Raw genomic sequence first — 21,695 nt, 5'->3', positions numbered from 1 at the left:
ATAAAATATTTGACATCTTGATGACCTAGTAGGTCAGGTATTTGGATGTCATGTTTCTGTTACAAGTATATGTGTTCTATAGGCATTGTTTTGTTGGTTTTTTTTTTTTTTACTTTATTCTGGCTTTTATCAGATATTCCAGAAAAGAAATTAAAAGCAAAAAGGTCTTTCAAAAGCCTCTGAAGACCACTTGTAAATACAGAAATGTAAGGATAGGAACACTAGCACCTTTAAAAACAGTGGTAACAATTGTTTGGTATGTTTTATAGTGCCAGGGGGTGTAGTGTCTGGCATCTTAACTTAGAAACACTGAAATTTAAAATTAATTGAGCTTTGCAGTTATCCAGGAAAATTCATCTCTCAGTATCCAAATGTTTTTGATGTTTATTTTCTAAATAAACTCAAATATTTTGTTCCATCACACAGAAGACGGTGGATGTTCTCAGTAAATGGCTGTGTAATAAGCCAATCAATACAATCTTATTAGCAGCAGCCATTATCAGACCAATGGGCTCAAATACAGCAGTAGCCTCCTCGAACTGTGGCCATAACTAATTTCATACTGAGCTGAGCTTCAGCACAACCTGTCCAGTGAAATAAGGCTCCACATAAAAAACCCTCCCATTTAGGTCTGAGCTGATTGAAAGACATAATTTAAAAAGGCAGATCCCATGACCTGTTCATGCTACGCCTTGGCCCCTTCACTTTCACCCTTTGCTTGAGCACCTCACTTAACCACTGAGGAGTAAGTATGTTGTTCTTAGTTTTCGGTGGAGAATGGTAAAGGATTCACTTCAGTAGCCTTCTAGCTGGAGCAAAAATATATTCAATGGTGGGATAACTCATCCTTGTTATGAAAAACTCACTCCTTGTGTCTTTCTCACATGCATGGGGGAGCAGTCTGAGAACTCTCTACTGTTTAACACTGGAAAAATAACCATCCTGTGCTTTTGTTCTGTTTGAACCTCTTCAGTAGAAGAGGCTCCATCTGCCTTGCTTTCTTCATTTTCTGTTTTGCAAATTCACAATGGGTGAAACTGGAATGCTGGGATAACATTAAGTTTTAGATAACTAAAGTCTATGAAATCACATAGTCTCCCCCTGTAACAACTCTTTGGCAACTTACAATCTGCACTGGATGGGTAAAATATACTGATTTCATTTAAACATTCCAATTTTGACTTTTCAAAGAACTTTGTAATTTTCTGATACCACAAAAAAAATTTGATCACTGTAATTTATTTTTATTAGTGATGAGGGCAACATGAAAGTCCTGACTTAAATGTTCCACAGAATGTATAAAATTGAGTTTTGTTGTTTAGATCTTTTATGATTAGAAATTGTGAAATACTCTGGTTCTATCAGTTCTAATGGTCTCTCTTATTCTGCACATTGCAGAGTTGTTTCCATATTTTAATAAGGAAAAGAAAAAAAATGTGTAACAAAATAAACATTTTTCAGGCCCCAAATTATTCTTTTGGGTTTTGTTTGGTTTTGGTTTTTTTTTTATTGCAAACTTTTGTATTCTATTTGTAAATTTTTCCTTTTTTAAAGTAAAAGCAGTGAGGTGAAAGCTAAAACTTGAAGAACAGCTTAAGGATATTGATTCATTCTTACTTGACAGGTGAAATCATGGTTGCAGCACTAACCACAGCAATTACAGCATTAAAATGTCAAGAAATTAGAGGTCAGAATAACAGATAATTTTCTTCCTTTTGTCAGATTAAAAATTGACATTCTTTGACAGCAGAGGATCTCTGGCTGAGAAAATTATGACAGCTTAACTCATCTTGTACTTGTAAAGCAGTAATTGATAATGAACTTTACCATGACAGTCTTCTCCTGTGGAGAAACATGACAGAACATCCCTGGTACAAAGCCTGTATCTCTTTTTAATATGTAAACAGTGGTTATATTGGACATTAGATGTTATTTGGAATTGTCTTTACTGTTAGTTTACATCATAATCCAAATCCTTTACACTGAGCAGATTTGGCTGACTTCAGGGGGTTGATGCTGAGAATGCTACTGTATAAAGAACATTGGAAATGTAGTTTATTTATGGTGCTTTGATGTTATTGCTTCACCTCTTTAGGAAAATACAGTTCCCGCCTTGGTTCCTCCCAGAATGTCTGTAGATTTTAGGAACCTCGTTTTTCCCAAACACCTGGAAATCTGGACACTTAGAAATCAATATTGTGTTTTTAGGAACTTGTTTCTGTATGATGCAAAGTGTTGTGGCTGAAAGGGAGCAGCACAGTTATACTGGTCATTAGTAAATGCAACAGAAGAGCTAAAATAAATTTCAGTACTACCTTGTAGGTTAAACACAGAATAATTAAGTAGGCAGTTAGTGCATAAAAGATTAATCACATGTAGCGTGGAGAAAAGTTATATTTCAGGTTTTCTGTTTATTTATTTAAAAATTATAGCCAGATCTCTATTTACTTTTTTTCAGACATTGAGTTTGTTCGTGACTAGAAATGTCTGGAAAAATCAAGTGAAACATTCTATTACACAGCTATTGGTTTGCACTAGACTTTAGGATGACTTTGTGTCATCCTTGTGTTCTATGTGAGTTGCAAATACAGCTTAGCAGCGCAGTAAGCGCCTTTCCTGCGACTGCTGCATCTCCACCAAGCACTTGCGTCCCCCCAGTCCGACAGGAATTGCAAGTGCGTGGGAAGGCGAGGCTGTGTGAAGCTGCTGGGCTCAGATATTTGCTCTGAGCAGCCGTCTGTCAAAATACCTGAACATACTCGCAACTCACACAGCAAATTGAAAAATGCTTAAAATTGCTAGTGTTTGACAGGCAGTTGCTGTGCCCGTAAACTAATCCTAGTAGGACAGTTTTTCTGGCAGCTAGCAGAGCATATGGCCTATGCAATATTTATTTCTTCGCTGGTGACTTGATATTTAGCATATTTAAATAATTTGAAATGTCGTAATGATGCAGTAGTCTTGCAGCGCTTTTCAGTTACCCTCATTTCTGGGTTTTATTTTTCCTCTTATATTTTCCTCTGTTATCTCTTTCTTTGATCTGACAGGAATAACAAAGCATCCCTCTGGATCTGCTATAGTGAAATATGCCCACAGGAAGCAGAGTAGATCACATCAGTTTTCACTTCTTTTTTTTACTCCTTTCCTTTTTTCCCCCTCCTTGCTGAAACACTCTTTGCTACTACAGAGGGCTGACATGATAGGGCTGTCAAGACTCAGCAAGATAGATATATCTTTAACAAAGGGAGCTGGAATGCTAGCCTTTCCCTGGTGGCTGAACCTGGCAAATTTATGAGGAAAAAATTAACACGCTGTTCTAATAGCACTATATAATGCTTTCAAGGTAACGCCAGCCCTTGCAACCATGTGCTGGTTCTCGCTTTCGCTCGGAGTTATTCTTATTTATTCTGATTTCATTTTTAACTTGTTAGACCTTTTTCGTCTGGGCACCGTTTCTTTGATGTGACAAGAATATCAAAACCACCCCTATGGATCTGCTTGATTGAATTGTACCCACAGCACTGGCCACTTGCATGTTCAGTTGTGCTTAATTGCCTCCATACAAGGGATGGTCTTCCCTTCCTTTCTAGGAGCAGTCCATGAATATGGATAGTGGTGGAATAAGTACGAAGCTGCAAGTAGTATCAATATCCACTTTTTTTCAAAGTTAACTGAAGGAATCTGTACAGCAAGAACAGTTATTGAAGTAGAAGTTGTCATCAAAGCAGAAGTTACTTTCTTACCTGCTCAGGGCTCTGTTCTTCCCTAAGAAAGGTGTACTTGCATCCTGTTGATTTTTGTTGAGAAGTCCACATCTCCTTCACTCCAAAATACTGTGTTTCCCAGACATACAAAATAGGGATTTTTTTTCCAAATTAATACTGATTTGGGGAAAAACACCTTAATTTTATAGTATTTTTGGCCTGTGAGTCTGTTTTGTATTGCATTAAGAGATTATCAACAGAAAAATAAATGGATTTTTATGTTTCACTCTGGATATAATAATTTTTGTGTCTTTCCAGTGAGTTTCATAGTTCAGTATCCTCTTCTATAAATGGGAAAGGAAGAGTTTTTACTTGCTGCCACTTTGTTATGATAGCTCTCTGTAGATCAAGAAGAAAAACACAAGGATTTTTTTAAGGGCAAGATGTTTATTTCTGTAGGTGAAGATTCCAGCAGAAGACACCGAATACAGGAGGAGACACCTTAAATCAGAATATTCAATAAGGAATTAGTGTAAATTGCATGAGGTCAGTTACCACACAGTAATTGCCCAATGTATAGGCTTTTATTTTGAAATTAATGTGTGCTCTTTTCCTTGTTTCTCATTCAGGGGAAAGGGCTTTCAGAAGGTGTTTACTGCAGAATAACCGAAACATTTTAACTATGCCTCTAATTTTACTATAAAATAACTTTTGGGGAGCACCTACCCTAAGTAGCACAAGCCATTTATGACAAGGAGTTAGAAACCATAATCTAATCCATAGTATTCCAAATGAAAAACATCCCTCTACCATTGTTTAAAACAATTATCTACAATTAGATTAATGATCGATCATGATATCTCCAGTTAATGAATATATCAGAGATGATCAGGTAGTCAGTATGTTAGTGAATCTGTGTGGATCTGAGTTCATGACCATTCCTGGATCGTGCTGTTACATGTTTATGGGAATTCAGAACCTTTTAATCCTCAAGAAAATACACAGTTCCTAGAAGTAAAACAAATTGTGGCGTACAGGTGGTTTTTTTTTTCCAAAACAGCATATTAGAAGGTTTGGGATTTGTTTATTATTCATTGTACTTTTGATTAAAAAGCTCGGCATCCAGACAAAGCTAAGCACTGCCCCTCAACGTACATCACCAACCGTACACCAAACATTCAAACTGAAGAACTGCTGATAACTTAGCTGATGAGACTTCAGTCAACCTATTTGATAAATATTTCATATAATTCATTCATCAAAGGAAAACTAGGATGAGTTTGTAGATAACTCATAGCCCAGAAAAATGTCTCAATCTGCTTTGAGCGTTATTTGGAACAAGTTGTTTGGCCAGTTTTCATCTACATGAGAAATTTCATATGCATTTTTGTCAGAACATCCTGGAATCTCACCCAAACTGATTTTAATGTTTTGCCAGTATGAAAAGAACACCGTTAACTGCAATTGCTCTCTTTTATTGCAGAAATATATGAAATATAGGTCTTGTACATGAAAATTTCTTCTTTATCATCTGGTTATTTTGTTTTTCTCCATATGCATGACAAGTACAAATTATTGATTTTTAAAATTAGCAGCAAGCATTTTAACATGCACTTAAAGTAGTATTTTATGAGAGAGAGAGAGATGGGGTGAAAATTACTGCAGCTGATTGTAACAGAAATAGCTGGAAGGGGCTTCTTTCTTCCTATTAGCACAGATTTCAGTTATATTACGCTGTCATTACCTCAGCATAAATTAACTATTATTCAAAACATTTCGCACACAGCAGTTTATTGGAACAGATATTACTCAGTCTAAGTATCTAGTCATTCACTTAGAAAGATGCAAAGCTGAGCTTTCTAAATGTTTTAAACATATTGATAATGTGCCTCTTTAATGCCATTTTGAAGCCTGTGTACAGTATATCTATATGATTGTTTTCAATTTATGTCAAGAACAAAGTGAAGTTTTGAAGAATGCGTTCTGGGAAGTAATGCAAACAGAATTATTTCTTTATAAGCTAAACCCTGAAAATAACTGAGAACATTTATTTTAAATGTAACAATATAACCCATTTCCAAAACTGAAATTCTAATATAAACTGAAGCTTCATGAATGTGACACCTTTCAGTACGTATGTTTTACCTACTTCCCTGTCAGTCCTTTTTCAGCTGATAGTTTTGAACGTTTGCCTGTTCTCTGAGACAGTTCTTGTGTCCTGCAGTGGATAAATTGAAGGCTGACAGATGGTTGGAGCCTCATCATAACGACTATTTGTAGTTAAGAGTATATGCTTTGCAAATCTCAGAGCACCTTCTTAAGGTGGGAACAAGGCAGACAATTTGTGATAGAAAGATGAAGCTAAGAGCGAAGACATAAGCCCAGCATTTACTTTCTGCTCAGATAAAAAAGATCACTAGTGTTATATTACCATATTCTTAACTTAATGCATTTTATTTTATCACAAGGAAAGATTTTACTCATGAGTTTTGCTTTTTTTTTTTTTTTAATGCAGAAGTAGATCATGAAGTCACAATTTTAATTTTTTGTAGTTTTATATTTATAATACAAGAACAAAATACGCATGCTAGATTCTTTGGTTTACTGAGACTGTTCTGTTTTCCAGGAATTAAAAAATGTCTTCAGTGATCATGTTTTATTTCAATAATAAACCAGAACAAAAAAGTCACAGCCAAAATGCATTCCTCAATGATTAAGTACCCTTTCCTCTTTTATTACTGCAAGCTTTCAGAAGGCCTGTTCTGTTGTTTGCTTCCCTGTTTTCCTCATTTTCTTTTGTGTTTTCCTACAGGGGATGTTCTTAATTGTAAAATAAGTAGAAATAAATATGCTGTGTATGTTCTGTGTAATGGCTTTCTGAAACATGTGTAAGTTATCCTTCTGGCAGTAAAGATTACTCATTAGTTGAACTATTAATAATATTTTTTCCATGACAATGATATTCTCTAGACTTGATCCTATACCTTCATTTATTTACTTCTACATCTAAAGATTTCAGTGTGCCAGTAGTTCAAAAGACTACCTGCTTACGATCATCTGAATTCTTGTCAACTACTGGCCAAGGATGGGGTGTGAACAGTTGCTAACGGACCTCCTTTCTGTCATGCTTTGGTTAACTTCCTCATGAGCATGATGTGTTATTCTCTATGCTGGTTTACCAGAAAGATTTAAGAAAGTTCGGAGAAGAGCATCCTAGTGATGAGAGGGCAGAGAAGACTGATTTGTGAGCAGGATTTCAAGAGCTTGACAGGACGTAACACAGTGAAAGGGAACGTGCAGCAGAAAGGCAGGAATATGGAGAGTTACTCATGTCAAATGAGATAGGGATATTACTTAGTCTGATGCCAGATTAACTAGCAGTTACAGGATCAAATTCAGACAGGAAAGTTCAGGCTTAATGGCAGAAGAAGTTTCCTAACGTTTATAGGCTGTAATTTGACTGTAGAAACCTCATAAGAGAAGTTGTAGCAGCTTCAGTAAATGGGTCATTTCAAACTAGAATGGGCAAACACTGTAAAAATCATAGAATCATAGAATGGTTTGGGTTGGAAGAGACCTTAAGGAGCATCTAGTTCCAACCCCCCTGCCATGGGCAGGGACACCTTCCATTAGACCAGGTTGCTCAAAGCTCCATCCAGCCTGGCCTTGAATGCTTTCAGGGATGGGGCAGCCACAACTTCTCCGGGCAACCTGTAGCACCCTCATAGAGAAGAATTTCTTCCTTCTATCTAATCTAAATTTACCCTCTTTCACTTTAAAACCGTTACGCCTTGTCCTACGGCTACAGGCCCTGCTAAAAAGTCCCTCTCCAGCTTTCTTTTAGGCCCCCTTTAGGTACTGGAAGGCTGCTATAAGGTCTCCGTGGAGTCTTCTCTTCTCCAGGCTGAACAACCCCAACTCTCCCAGCCTGTCTTCATAGGAGAGGCGCTAGAGACCTTTGGTCATCTTTGTGGCCCTCCTTTGGACTCGCTTCAACAGGTCCATGTCCTTCTTATGCTGGGGGCTCCAGAGCTGGACCTAGTACTCCAGGCGGGGTTTCACCAGAGCAGTGTAGAGGGGCAGAATCACCTCTGTCAACCTACTGATCACAATTCGTTTGATGCTGCCCAGGACACAGTTTGCATTGTTATGCAGAATGGTAATATGCATTGTTAGGCAGAATGCACACTATGGGCAGAGAGCAAAATTCTGAGTTTTTCCTCTGCACCTTTTATTCCACTATGTTCTGTTATGGTGATATCCGTAAGCATGACATGAATGCAACTACTTTTTCAATAACTGCATATAGTCTGCGCCTCTTGTGATTACATTAACTTCCACCATAAGTCATTGCATCTTTTTTGTTTTGGTTCAAGATTATCTTCGTAAGTTTTTATTTTTTGACAAATGAATGGTTAATGTAGAAATATACCTACAAGGTATAGATTACTGTCCATAGTCATAGCTTACTACACTTCCTACAAGAAAACAGTTACATGTAATTTACACTGTCACAGAAATTAAATACTGTCCTAAATATTCACATTCCCTTTTCTATTTCTTATATTATTACATTCCAATTTTGTCTGAATGTTACACAAAATGTATAATTGTGTAGTAGTTTTACAGAATACAGTGCCAATATATGAGCGTTTCCTAAGATAGAGTACAGTATCGAGGAGGGAAATTTAACTGAAGTGGAAGAAAAGTAAGGAAGTAACTTGAGACATTTTTCTTTAAAAAGGGGTAAATTCAGTTGATGGACAGAAAAATAATGAAAGAGGTGGGGGAATTTAAGAATTTTTGCTCTTTAAAAAATCATTCCCTCCTGAAATAAGCTTGTCCTGCAGAAACTTTACATACTTTTATTGTTGATTTTAAAATGTTTAACTGAATTTTTAAAGCTCACAATTTAGCTTTTAAAATAAAAATCATAGTTAAAACCAGCTGTAAGCATGCACTGTTAAAGCTCTTAGTCACGAAGAAAAAAAAATTAATTAGAAAAGAGTGGATGAAGTTTCAAAGTTTCAATGAAACCTCCTGCTGATATTACTGTTGCATTTTTATGGATGGGATGCCTATACTTAAAGGCCTCTGTGCTCCTAAAATGACAATTAAAAACATATATGGTGTCTTAAACAAAACCAAAGGCAAGGGGAGCTAATAAATAGTATTAAACCTGATGTGGTCACCGACAAATTCGCCCTTCTAAAGGCACAGAGTAAAATTTCGTTCTGTGCAAGATGCCGTGCACTATTCAGATGACATCAGCCTCCCTGAACGCCATGGGAAGCAGCCCAGTGCTACTTCCTTGGCTCCACTCCCAATTACTCCCCAAAGCACTTAACAAGTATAGGGTACTTGTATTTTATTCTCATGCTGGTTAGTTTTTCTTTTTCTTCCGGCAGCTCTGCGGGTACCAGCAAAGCCAGGCTTTTTCTGCCTCTGTGACCTTTCCTGGCTAGCAAAAGTCACAAGCCATTTGGTCATCCAGCTTGGAAGTCAGGGGTCCTTCAGAAATGTTCACTCCCCTGGTTTCCTCAAAAATACCACGGCTTTTTTTGCATGATGCATTGGCCTGTTGAGATTAGTCAGGTTGGTTGCTTCTGCTTTCCAGACCAAGCTGTGGAATAAGAACAGAGATGCTCGGCTTTGCTGTTTTGTCCAGACTAGGCATTGCTCCATGTCTCTTTTCCCAGGAGATCTTCATGAACAGTAGAATTTCTTCTTTCTTCTGCATCAATGGAGAGGAAAAGTAACAGGAGGTTTTCACAAGCACCTTCTCTGTTTTGTAGCATTTCTGCTCCTGGACACTGTCTGGAGCGTTGTTATTGTAGGACTATAAAGGTATAATAATACCACTGTCTTCATTGCCACAGAATAACTAGCTTCTGCTTTCAGTTCAGCATTCTGGTTAGTTTAAATGGTGATGGATCAGTGACACGTGAGTTTGAATTTTTTTAAAAATTCTTTTTAAACAATAGGAAAACTAAAAGTACCTTCAATTTTTGCCCAGAATAAAGCCCTGCATATGCTGCAGTGTTTAAAAGAACAGGTCAGGGTGAGCAGCTTCCCTTCAAGTCTGACAAAAAGAAATAAAAATGAGGGATGAAGGAAGGGAAATAGAATTGCATAGGAAGATGGGCATTTCCACAACTCCTGTCTTCTTGAGGGTGGCAAAGAGAGGCCAATGTGTCATGTAAGCATGAGAAGCCGGGTGAACAAGAAAGAGGGGAAAAGGACAGAAAGGACATTTGGAGCTCTTGACACAGAGGAGGAGGAAGGGAAAGGGTTAGGAAGGAAGTCCTTGGGAGCCTTACAGAAGAAGTGAAGGACTTGCCATAGGAACAGAGAGCTCTTGACATGGTTGTTAATGCAGAGAAATTATGTTTGCAGCCTTCCCAGGGCTTTATGGGATTTTTTAGTCTTGACCTTTGGGACTTCTTTTTTCATTAGTGAATTCATTGAGATACTGTATAATATAATCTAGTTAGGCATTGCTAAACAAAAAAGATTTTATTTTAAGTACTTGTAAAATTTAGCAGGTTTCTAAATGCAGTTTATGGTGTTTTGAAAAATACTACTAGCAAATTTTAGCCTAACACAACTGGAACTTCAGGCTTTCTGGCTGTTACTCACTGCTTTTCACATGTGGAAACAATTGTAGCATCCCAGACAGCAGCAGTGTTTTTTTAAAATGCCTGTAAATTTTAGTGACTGCCAACTAGGGGATGCTAATGACAGTTTTCATATAATTTTTTTATTCCTTCACTTCCTCTTTTCTAGACTTTGAAAATCTGTCGTTGTTCCAGTCAGAAGAGAAGCTGAATTTAAAAAGTCAGAGGATTTTTTATGTCTTACTCAAGGAAATGTAACAAATTTGTCTCTGCTTTAGAAAAGCCTTGAAATAATTTTTCATTATTGGAGATAATGTGCTTAGAATCCTAGGAGCCTTTTCAGAAAAGAAAGTTTGTGTCATAAGTTTGCTCTGTTTAAAAAAAAAAAAAATCCACCCCAAGGATCTAAAAACATAAATTAAGATTTCATCATCCTGGCTTATATTTCATATGCAAAAGAGAAAAATAAATTAGTTAAAGGATGACATAAGGGAGAGGAAAGGAAATGCTTGGCTTAAAAGCCAAAACTCTTGAGTAGGCATGTCAAGAAGTAAGAGGTATGACAAACCTAAGACTGTAACAATAGGAAAAAAATAAAAAAAGAAAATGGAAAAACGCAGGCAAGGATATCTTCAAGAGGAGTTTTGGTAATAACAAGAACTTGAATTTCTTGGAGTTTGAAACTGGTGTCACAAACTTAGGAAGAATCTCAGTTTGGCCAGAATAGAAGATGATGTTCTGAGCAAGATCTTGCTAAGACCTAAATATGAGGACTCTCTTTTAGTAACAGGATTTATACAACAGGAGGCACATTGAGGCAACGGAACCAGTATGGTTTGCAAACACTAGCTAGGACACATCTGTAGTTCTGCGTGTTGTGATGCTCTGATTACTGTCACATAAAGGAGTAATACAAAGGCGTAATATCAACAGGGAGATTCTATGTTGCAGGTTTACATTTTAGTAATTGGTGTTGCAGAATCAAGATGTCAAAGAGAAGCTTGTTCCATAGACTTAAACATCAGATGGGAAAGATCATCTAGATTGGCCTCTCTCACCCAACAAATCACACAGAGCTTTTGTCCATGTAGCCTTTTGAATGTAAACATATGTGTTGGTGTCTGAATAACAGAAAGAGGACATGGAAGTGTTTCCTTATATAGTTAGAGTTTAGGTGATGAGAAATTATTTCAGTTAGTCACCTTAAATATTTGTCATCCAAAAACAACAATAAAAATCCTTATTTTAAAAGAAATGAGGGATTGTCTTCAGAAAAAGTAAAATTGCTTGTCAGACTGAGAGGAATCCTTGTTTCTGAGGTTGTCCATTACGTAACATATTTATGGCATGAAGTTACATATTTAATGAATTATTGTATCATGATATTACATCTCTCACAAGAGTAACTTAGCAGTAAAATCTTTTCTAATGTGTTGTACTCAGTAACTTAATGATCAAAGAAAGCAACATTTTCTTTTTTAAACTTAGTACAGATTTGGGAGAATGATGACAGAGCAATGATTTCATTTGGCATGACATCAATGAACACACTAGAGTTTCAGTAAATGTTACCAATCTCTATGGGACAGGAATTATTACAAACATGAACATAAGAAATACAATAGTTCAACTAAAGAAAATAATGGCATGAAATGTTAATAAATAATAAAATGTTCTTTATATGAGGGGTGACCTCATTGCTCTCTACAGCTTTCTGAGGAGTGGAAGTGGAGAGGGAGGTGCTGATCTTTTCTCCCTGGTATCCAGGGATAGGATGCATGGGAATGGTTCAAAGCTCTGCCAAGGGGCTTTTAGGCTGGACATTAGGAAAAAATTCTTTACTGAGAAGGTGGTCAAACAGTGAAACAAACTTCCTAGAAAGGTGGTTGATGCTCCAAGCCTGTCAGTGTTTAAGAGGCATTTGGACAATGCCCTTCACAACATGCTTTAACTTTTAGTCAGCCCTGAGCTGGTCAGGCAGTTGGGCTAGATGATGGTTCTAGGTCCCTTCCAACTGAAATGTCCTATTCTCTTCTATGTGAAAGAGAAGAGAATAATTTTGAATGCAACTGTAAACAAATCTATAAATAAATGTTTGACTTTCTTCAGTTCCAGTCTGTTTAGAGTTTTGCAAAGCATTGACTCTACAAGCAAAGGGATGCTCCCTATCTGCCTTTGTACAGGCAAACAGCAGGGAAGAAAAGGCAGTGAAATTGCCATGGGCTGGGATGAAAACCTACAGTTTTAAAAATTATCATAACTATAAAAAGCAAGTGATGAACTGAGCAGTGTGGCCTGAGGAGCCCCTATAACAATGTAGACCTTGTCAGAGGAATTGGGAGTTAAAGCTATTTGCTCTAGAGAATAATAAAGTTTGCTGTAGTTTTTAGTGTAATTTAATGAGAGAATTTCATTATATCAGTGGAAAACTCCTTTGTTCCAGGCAGAGTTAGAAGGATACAAGAAAGAGAAAAAATATAGAAAATTGTTTGTTGTTTTTTTCTCCTTCTGTTATAGTTAGGAAGGTAGGGGAGCATTTCACTCCTTGCCATCAACCCTTTTCAGTGTGAGGAAGTTTTCCGTGATTTTCAGGGGAATGGGCTGCTAGAGAGGAAAAGGAAATATTTGTGCTCAGGCACACAGGAACCTTGCACATGAGTATGCCTGAGAGAGTAAGGGACACTCTCAACTAAACCTGCCCTGGCTGCAGGATATCCATCTTTATGGTATTTTTGCTTTACCTTCTCTGTTTCTACTTGTGAGATATATTGAATTTGTTTCCCATTTGCAGAGTATTAACCAAACGCTTGCTTAAGCTGGCAGAGTGCTTAAAATATTTTTGTGTCATGAGAGGCGTATTGGACTACCAGGGGCAAGAATGGAAGAACTATAAAGGTGAAAGAGGGAAGAACTAGGTATCACAATTAGGAACTTAATGAGGTAAATGTGAAAGCTAAAAGGCAGCGCTCCCTGAGACAAATCACTGATGTGATTCATGCCTGGAAAGAGAATGGGAGATCTTACCTTTGACATTCTCATTCCTTTCGTAGTACTATTTCCTTTCACAGGGGAATGAGGAAGAAGTTCAGGGGTGGACTGACTCTGGGAGGAGGCTGAAGGTCAGCTCTGAGCTATTGGTCTTCTGCTGGGGAGCCATTTAATTGCACACTGGATCCAATGAGATACCTCCTGTGAGGGGAAGGAGCTTAAGGCTGCCCCTTCTCCATTGTTAAATTAATAAAGTAGTGACCTGTGGAGAAAATCCATTTCTGTGCCCATCTTTCAGTCCCTTGAGTATCCTGATTAAATAACTGACTGTATCGAAGCCTCCAGACTAGTTGAGTCATTGCTGGTGTTTAAACTACAGTACTTCTTTCCTCCAAACATACAATAATAAAATGGAAATCAATACTCTTAACCTATCAAAAGTCCTGAAGATATTGATGCTGCTTAACAGCTGTAGATGCAAATAAAAAAGCAGTATCTCACACCACTCGTACAAAACAATATTTCAAGCTGCTTATGCTACCCACCAAAGGGCTGTCAATCATGTTTGTTCTGTCGAAGACGGTGCTTGGGGGCTGTTGAGCATGTGCTGGAGAGCACATAAAGGATTCCTGTGTTCACTTGGATGCAAAAATGAAATAAACTTTCAGGAAAGGCAGAGTTGGATTGCTGTGGTGTGTATTTCTCAAATGCCTACAGATTTTCGCTCTTCATTGGACTCAGTCCCCATGCACAGGGGAAAATGGATTGTAGAAAAACCTGAATGTGGTACACAAGAGGAACAAAACACACCAGGATTATGGGAATTAGTAATAAAAAACCTAAATATGCAAAAAAGTAATAAAAACATAGAGAAACTCAGATAATACATATTTTAGCATGCTTAACTGATTATGGTAGTAATCAGTGAAGATGAGTAAAACAAGGCCGCTTTGCATAAAAATAAAAACATTGTCTTACAATCTGCAGTGCAGTCTGTTTTTAAAAATTTCTTTCTTCCCTCCATGATCCAAAGTGAAAGTGCTCATGCTCTTATATTCTTTTGTTATGTAGTCACCAGGCATCTCTCTCAGCAAAGGGGAGTTTGCAAATGAGATAGTCCATTAATATCTTCCTTGGTGATTTTACCTGCAAACCTTCACTTCTGTGATGTTTCAGATAAGTCAATTCTAGCATTTTGATTTAGATTAGGACTGTGCTTCTGAAATGAATCTGCCAATCATCCCTATTTGCCATGCTTTCATTCACAGTGCAGAGCAGTTTTGGAGTGTGTGAATTGGTTTCCAAGCCACAGAAGCAGTGTGTTCCAGGGGTGCAGTTAGCAGAGCTCAGCCACAGTTAGGGTCTGCAGACCACGCCGGAGCCAGCCTGGTGGAAAAACCCTGCAGTGGGCACAATTTCAGCATGGGTTCCTCAAGATGAAGGTGGCACTGATCTCTTCTCCCTGGTATCCAGTGATAGGATGCATGGGAATGGTTCAAAGCTGTGTCAGGGGAAGTTTAGACTTGACATTAGGAAACTTTTCTTTACCGAGAGGGTGATCAAACACTGGAACAGGCTTCCTAGAGTGGTCATCAATGCCCTGTGCCTGTAGTGTTTAAGAGGCATTTGGACAATGCCCTTAATTAAATGCTTTAACTTTTGTTCAGAAATCAGGCAGTTGGACTAGATGATCATTGTAGGTCTCTTCCAACTGAAAAAAATATCCTATTCTATTCTAAGACCAATTTTTTTGCTCTGCAGCTCTGCTCCTGTTGAGATACACTGCTGCTGTTGGAGGCATTGCCTTTGACCACTAAAAATAGTTCTTATACCTAAAGAAACAGATTGCTTGAATTATTTAATGGCAGGTTTGTATTTCTTTCAACAAGAATTAAGAAATAAAACCCAAATACTTCATTAGAGTGCGTAATGAGCAAAGCAGATGTATTGAACTCTTCATTCCACAGGAAGCTGACACTAAGGACTGATCCTCCAGGTTGCAGAGGAGCATCCCACTGTCCTTGTGAATGTACAGTCTGCCTTTAAGCAGAAAAATTGGAACCAATTAATTTATTTCCTTTGAGCAAAATATATTGAGGATATTGCTCATTGTATCTAAGATTAGTATAGCTCATAAGACTGGATGATTTGATATATTGATTTCTTGACCAAAATGTAAGTAAACATATAACATAAATCTGTCTGTATTATTGTCAAGTGTCCAATGTTAAATGCTATGAAATTGTGTTTTGCTTAAAACTTTAAGCAAATTTATTGCATAAATTAGAATGTATGAGGTCACCTCATTTTAAACTTCGAATTGCCAGCAAGTTTCCAGGTATTTCTTTCTTTCCTTCCTTCTTCTGACCTACGATTATCAAATAATAGGCTAAGACACATTTTATCTTTCTGCAATACATGATCATATCCTAACAGATATTCCCTGAAGTGTCTGGAGTACAAATCTCATTTTATGTGTATTAAAAACAGCAGGGAATCTCAAATCAGCTCATTTAATAGCTTTTCTGCAACACCTTATTAAGAAAGTAAAAACTAATATAATTGCCATTTTACTGTTCCAAAACCATTAAATCTGGCAGATGCTGAATTCCAAGCTTATATTGTTTTGAAATGAAGGACATTTGAAGGTGAAATGAGAATAAACTTTATTTTATTAAAATTTGTATTAAATTGACTAGAATGTGTCTCTCAGGGAGTGGTGTAGCACTTCGTACACAATACTCAAGATCCAATGGGAGAAAAGGAATCGATTTACTAGAATGTTTAAGATCATTAAATAAATCTAAAATCTGATGATTTACAGATCAAGAAAAACTGCGGTGTACACGTAGCAGTTTTCAGATTAATTTCAGATACAGCTGGAGTTTTCTTGTAAACAAATCAATGTATTACATTATTATTCACAGATCTGTTCTGTACCTGCTTTTCATTTTGTGTCAAGTATTCTGATAGAAGGCAGCATTAGGAATACCCTTGGGCCAGTCACTTTATCTCTGTATGCTTATGTTTATCTCCTGTGTTAAGTTTTGACAAGGTTTTTGTGTTCTTTTTAAGTGGTGTGAGCTCCAGAGAGGAATACCAGTTGTTGCTGTGCACCGCTGTGGTGTTGTCTAGACCACAGCCTCAGTGCAGTAGTTGAATATTACAAGGATACTTTAAGAAACATTGTTCAGTTTCTTTAATGCTTCTAAGAGTTGTCAGTTTTACAAATGGCATTTCTGAAAGAAAAAGATAACAGTACTGTCCATGGGGTTGGGGAGAGGCAGTTGTCTTCTAAGTGCAAGCCAGCAAAAATATTCAATATTCCCTGAATATCAAGGTCTTGATTCTGCATTTGTTCTGGTTACAGAAGGACATGGCATTAACTTAAATGTCATAAAATTATGGGCATGGTAAAGTCTGTAAGTGAGTATTTACCAGGGCATCTTCAGCTGTAAAATAACCATTGCTTTCCACAGTTATATTTTAAATGTCCATTCCTCATAATCTGAAAAATTCATGCTGGTTTATTATCATATTCTTCTTATCTTTCTCTTCCTCTGTTACTATCATAAATCTACCTAAACTGGGAGGCAAAGCCAGCAAAGTTTATGTGTGCAGAATTTACAGCCAAACAATCAGAATTTGCCAAGACCAGACAATATGAAAGTAAACATGTAAATTAGAATTGGGTTGCACTGGAAAAAAATTTAATAATTCATTTCAATGTGCCTGTGAGAGAACAGAAATATCATTTAAAGGATGGCTATAAAGGGTGGAAAGGAAGATCTGCTTTTTGTTCAGTATTGCTGCCAAATACAATTCACACTCTTACGTCAACACAGAAATCTTTCAAAAATTAAAATTAAATTAACCTTGATAATTATTTGAAAAAAGAAAAATGGAAATTATTTTTCTGAAAATATTTCTGACATCTGTGTGGAAGCATGTATCATGCAGTGCCTGATATTGTTAATATTAGTCTTTGTCATTTTGAAAATGAAATTCACAAACAAGTATAAATCCCTTCCCTTCTCCCCACCAGGCAAATCAGTTCTAGAGTACTGAATGCAATAGAAATGCTACCTTTGATCTGACTTGAAGAGAATTTTATGTTCCTGTATAAAAAGTGTCTGCATGAAGGTATCTACACAGTGTGTAAAGAGATACTATTTGTATGGCACATATAGGTAGCTGCTGTATAGACACGTACACACGCACACACATATGCTTTGCTATAAAATTACTCTATGATTTTTAAATTAATTCATCATTAAGTGATATTAATAAAACCAGAGATGCTCATCGGTTCCCAAGAAACACTCTGTGACTTGGAGACTGAAGTTCACTCTGAATTAGTCAACAAACAAGAAACCACCTGTACCGGCATAATTACAGCATCAGTTGCGCTAGGGCTACAATCCATTGAAAGCCCTTCAGCCGTTTGACTGGATGTTGCATTAAGATTCTTTTTCAGCAAACGTTTGTTTGTGGTATTCCATTATATACCTGTCAATCTAGGGCATCAAGAGTGGTAGACATTAGTGACCTGTTTGTAAGGAAATCTCTCTCTAACATCTATTTTTGCATCTATGTTGTGAAGTAGAGGAAAATACAGATTGGCTTGTAGGAATTACAAAATGCGTAGATTAAAAGGATTCTTCTGTATCATGAAGTATTTATTGTGCTTCTTACCATTTTATGTCTGAAAGAAATAACATAATTTACCAAGATAGTAATGTTTTCTGTGTTTTTTCATGTTTCTTGTGTAGTAGCGAATGAAAAATTCATAAAGCTCACAAGAAAAATATTAAGGGTCAGTAGTGCAGGGTACACTATATATATAGGTACTTAATGCAGAGCGCATTTCAAAATCTGCCAGTTTAGTTTTCTATGAACACTTCAGACTCAATTTTACAAGGTCAAATAAAATAGTACCTGTCTGAAAAATAAGTAGTGTTCTTTAACAGTGCTGCTTTTACAAGCAGCAATCTTTTGCCAAAGTTTTTAAGAATATATCTTACATATATTTTTGTTTGAATGAACTGTGTGTGTATTGGAAGCATCTCAGTATATGCGCTGTATTCTACTCCCTATCGAATTACTCCAGATTTATGCTGAAAGTAGATTTAAGTCTTGAAGAATGCATTGAGATTGCTAAGTTTTCATTTCAAACCTGTGAAGCCTGCAAGCCCATGAAAAAATGCTATAAAATTAAGCATGAAATAAATACTCAGTGAATGTATGCGACTTGGAAAGATTTTTACATTAGTCTGAATGTGCCTGGCAAGATTTGTTTCTGGCATTTTTTTGTTTTAACCTACTAATGCAGTTGTTGAAATAGTAATTATTTTGTTTTTATTATATTTTATACATGAATTTTGTTTCTCAGTTTGCTTTTCTTTCCCCCCATTTAAGATTCCAGAGGCTTATTTTATTAGAGATCCTCATACTTTCCTCCTTACAAAGGACTTTATTAAGGTATATATGTTCTTTTTAGTGCAAAAAAACCCTCTCTCAAGACCTGAACTGCATGTCCTCACAGGTTAACATTTTCACATATAATGCCAGTTACTGGAAATGAGAATGGTTAGTTGGTTAACTGAAGCATGCTTGAAAGGAGAAGCAAAGCTTGTCTACAAAATACTAACACTTGGATGAGTCTGCAGCCTGGGAGGAGAGCACCGGGTGAATTTTCTGGACTTTTTTCATGGCTGACTTGGGATATGCCTGCATTGTCACACAGTGTGTTGACCTCTCTCCTTGATGCATATTGCTCATGACAGTCCCTCTCCCTTGCCCGCAGGCCATGGAGGCGCAGATACAGAACTTTGGACAGACGCCATCGCAGTTGCTCATTGAGCCCCATCCACCTCGGAGCTCTGCCATGCACCTGGTGAGACATAACTGCTGGCCGGGAATGCATTCCCTTTGAACCTGAGGATCCTTTGTAGGTCATAAAGTACCCATTAAGCAACACTTCTAATGCCCTCCATTGCCCGTGCAGCTATACTTTCTCTTGGCAGCAACGGCTCGCAGTGCTCTAGCAGAGCAAGGTGGAGGTTTGAATACCTTTCGCTTCCTGTAGTCCTGACTTTTGCTGTCTAATATTGTATAAAAAGGCCCTATCTTCATAAATATATACTTGATAAATACATATTTACATTCTTATGTCTGCAAGTAGTGGGAATGACTGTAGGCTTTTCTTAGAGTGAGCATGCTGTTTTCTTTTGGTTTAAAGGATGCGTTGTGAGGGGCTGATTTATGAACAATGCCTGCTTGACAAAAATGAGGTATCGGAGTTAAAACCATGCTGGAATCCTCCTGCCTGTTCCCCTTGGAGAATACAATGTATATTTTGAATTTCAGTTTGAAATCCAAAATTAATTCCCAACGCATTCTTCTCTCTACTTCTTGCAAAGAATTATTTGAAATAGCCAGACTGAACGAGACAGATCTACGTGCCCCTCAGTGCCTTTGATTAAATGCTTAGAGCTGGATGTTTTCTTTTAAGTTTTTGAATTCGACAGAAATACGTGCATTAGTTTCAATAATTTTGTCTATCTACAAGGAAATCACTCTATCTAACTATATGCTGCGAAAGTGGGAAGTGATTTGGAAGTGTTAGCTGTGTGATTTTAAATAATGTGGAGATGTCAAACATATATAATATTTATTTTATATTCTTAAGATATGGATAATACATTTTTAATAATAATTTAAAGTGATAAGTAGAAGGTATTATTTGAACTTTCAGAAATATTTCTATTTGTTATAACTGATTGAAAAAACCCACATTAAAAAAAGTACTTAATAACAGTATTATTGTCCACGTACAAAAAAACTGTGTCACTTGTAGAATCGTCAAATAGGTTTATGATTACTTACAGACTCCCTAGTAAGTATATGCTTTACATAAAATTAAATTTTCTACGGGAAATGCTGTATTTCATTTAAAGAATTCACTTTAAAAAATTAAATATCTGTGAGTTTTTGAGTCCCTCATAAAATTTTTTTCAACCGTTGTAGTTTATAGCATTTATATTTATGAAGTATTAACTGATTAACTATTTTATTTGACTGATATCTGTATTATGTAAATATTAACTGCTTTATAAATTTACATTTTACTGTGTATTAATTAATGCTAATGGTCATTTTGCGCCCTATAACAATAACCCTTGCCATACCTATTCTCCACCCGTCCTCGTGTAATGATCCGATAATAGCTTCTGATCTTGTTCTCCTCCATCACTAGCATAGACACACAGGTAGTGTTGTTTTCCCTGTATGTGCACATGCTTGCCTGCTCTTTTTTAACCTCGTTTTTCCTCAGACCTCCTCACTAATTGTGTTATCCCTTCTGTTTTCTTCTGCTCTCTTCCCCTTTCTACTCAACAGTGTTTCCTTCCACAGAGCCCCCTCATGTTTAAAGATCAGATGCAGCAGGATGTCATCATGGTGCTGAAGTTCCCATCAAACTCCCCCGTCACACACGTGGCAGCCAACACGCTGCCCCACCTGACCATTCCTGCCGTGGTGACCGTCACTTGCAGCAGGCTGTTTGCAGTCAATCGGTGGCACAACACAGTAGGTGGGTTCTCACAGGCACATTTCATTCAAATTTGAAGACCTTAACAGTGCAGCTTTAATTTTGAGTGCAATTTAGCTACATGTGGGTTAATCTCATTCACCTGCCTGTGCACAAAAATTTACTTTTTTTTTTGGTTTGTGTCAAATAATCAAAGCTTGTGTTTTCTCTGGTGTCATTCCTAGAAACAATCTTCCTAACAGACGCACATCACCATAGCAGCCAATCGATTTGTGGTTACATCAGGATCAGCCTTTGATTATAATGCTTTTCAGGAGAGTGCTGCTGTTCTTGACATAGCCAATATTAATACGTCCCAGGTTTCAGGAATACATACTGGCTTGCTAGACAGTGTACATCACTGTCTGCTGGTTGAGAGAGATATCAAGTCTGTCCAGGAGCTTGTCATAAGCCTTCCCCTGGGTCACCGTTGGATAATGTGGGGCCCTAAGCAAGCCTAAGCAGCCAGACACCGAACTATTTAGAAGAGAAGTTTCCTCATTCCCTCCCAAGAACCCATCCAACAAGGTCATCCCAAATTTCTCTTCCAGCCCCTTTGCTCACCGTATTGCTGCTAGGAATGTCCTGTCTCCTCACTTGGACGTGTAGGTGCTGAGGTTGTCCCAGGCATTGCTAAATAGGTGGTGGAGCCACAAGGTACATGAGGGAATGAACAGGTTTCATTTTCTAAGGTAGCTTCCTGCTGTGATAGCCCTTATGCTGCAGTATCTGGAAATTTTTGAAGGTTTCTTACCATGTGGGAAAAACAAGAAGGTACCTGGTATTTGAAAGTGT

General features: G+C 37.3%; 1 protein-coding gene across 4 annotated transcripts in view; it reads left to right on the top strand.

Annotated features, from left to right (window-relative positions):
- The window catches only part of NBEA (neurobeachin), a gene marked incomplete at its 3' end in the record, with an annotated part of 516,829 nt that overhangs the window by 470,310 nt on the left and 24,824 nt on the right, over positions 1-21,695 (top strand). For 2 of the 4 annotated variants that reach the window (XM_082012155.1, XM_082012153.1), the window contains 3 exons: positions 18,728-18,790; positions 19,116-19,205; positions 20,711-20,903. In XM_082012155.1, the coding sequence (XP_081868281.1) occupies positions 18,728-18,790; positions 19,116-19,205; positions 20,711-20,903 (346 nt within the window). The remainder of the gene's footprint in view (positions 1-18,727; positions 18,791-19,115; positions 19,206-20,710; positions 20,904-21,695) is intronic. The other 2 variants (XM_082012156.1, XM_082012154.1) reach the window with 1 other exon arrangement.

This window comes from Phaethon aethereus (assembly GCF_964289735.1).
Source record: "Phaethon aethereus genome assembly, chromosome: 1".
Lineage (NCBI taxonomy): Eukaryota > Metazoa > Chordata > Aves > Phaethontiformes > Phaethontidae > Phaethon > Phaethon aethereus.
Note: the sequence above shows the minus strand (reverse complement) of the source record. Positions and strands in the feature narration are given on the sequence as shown.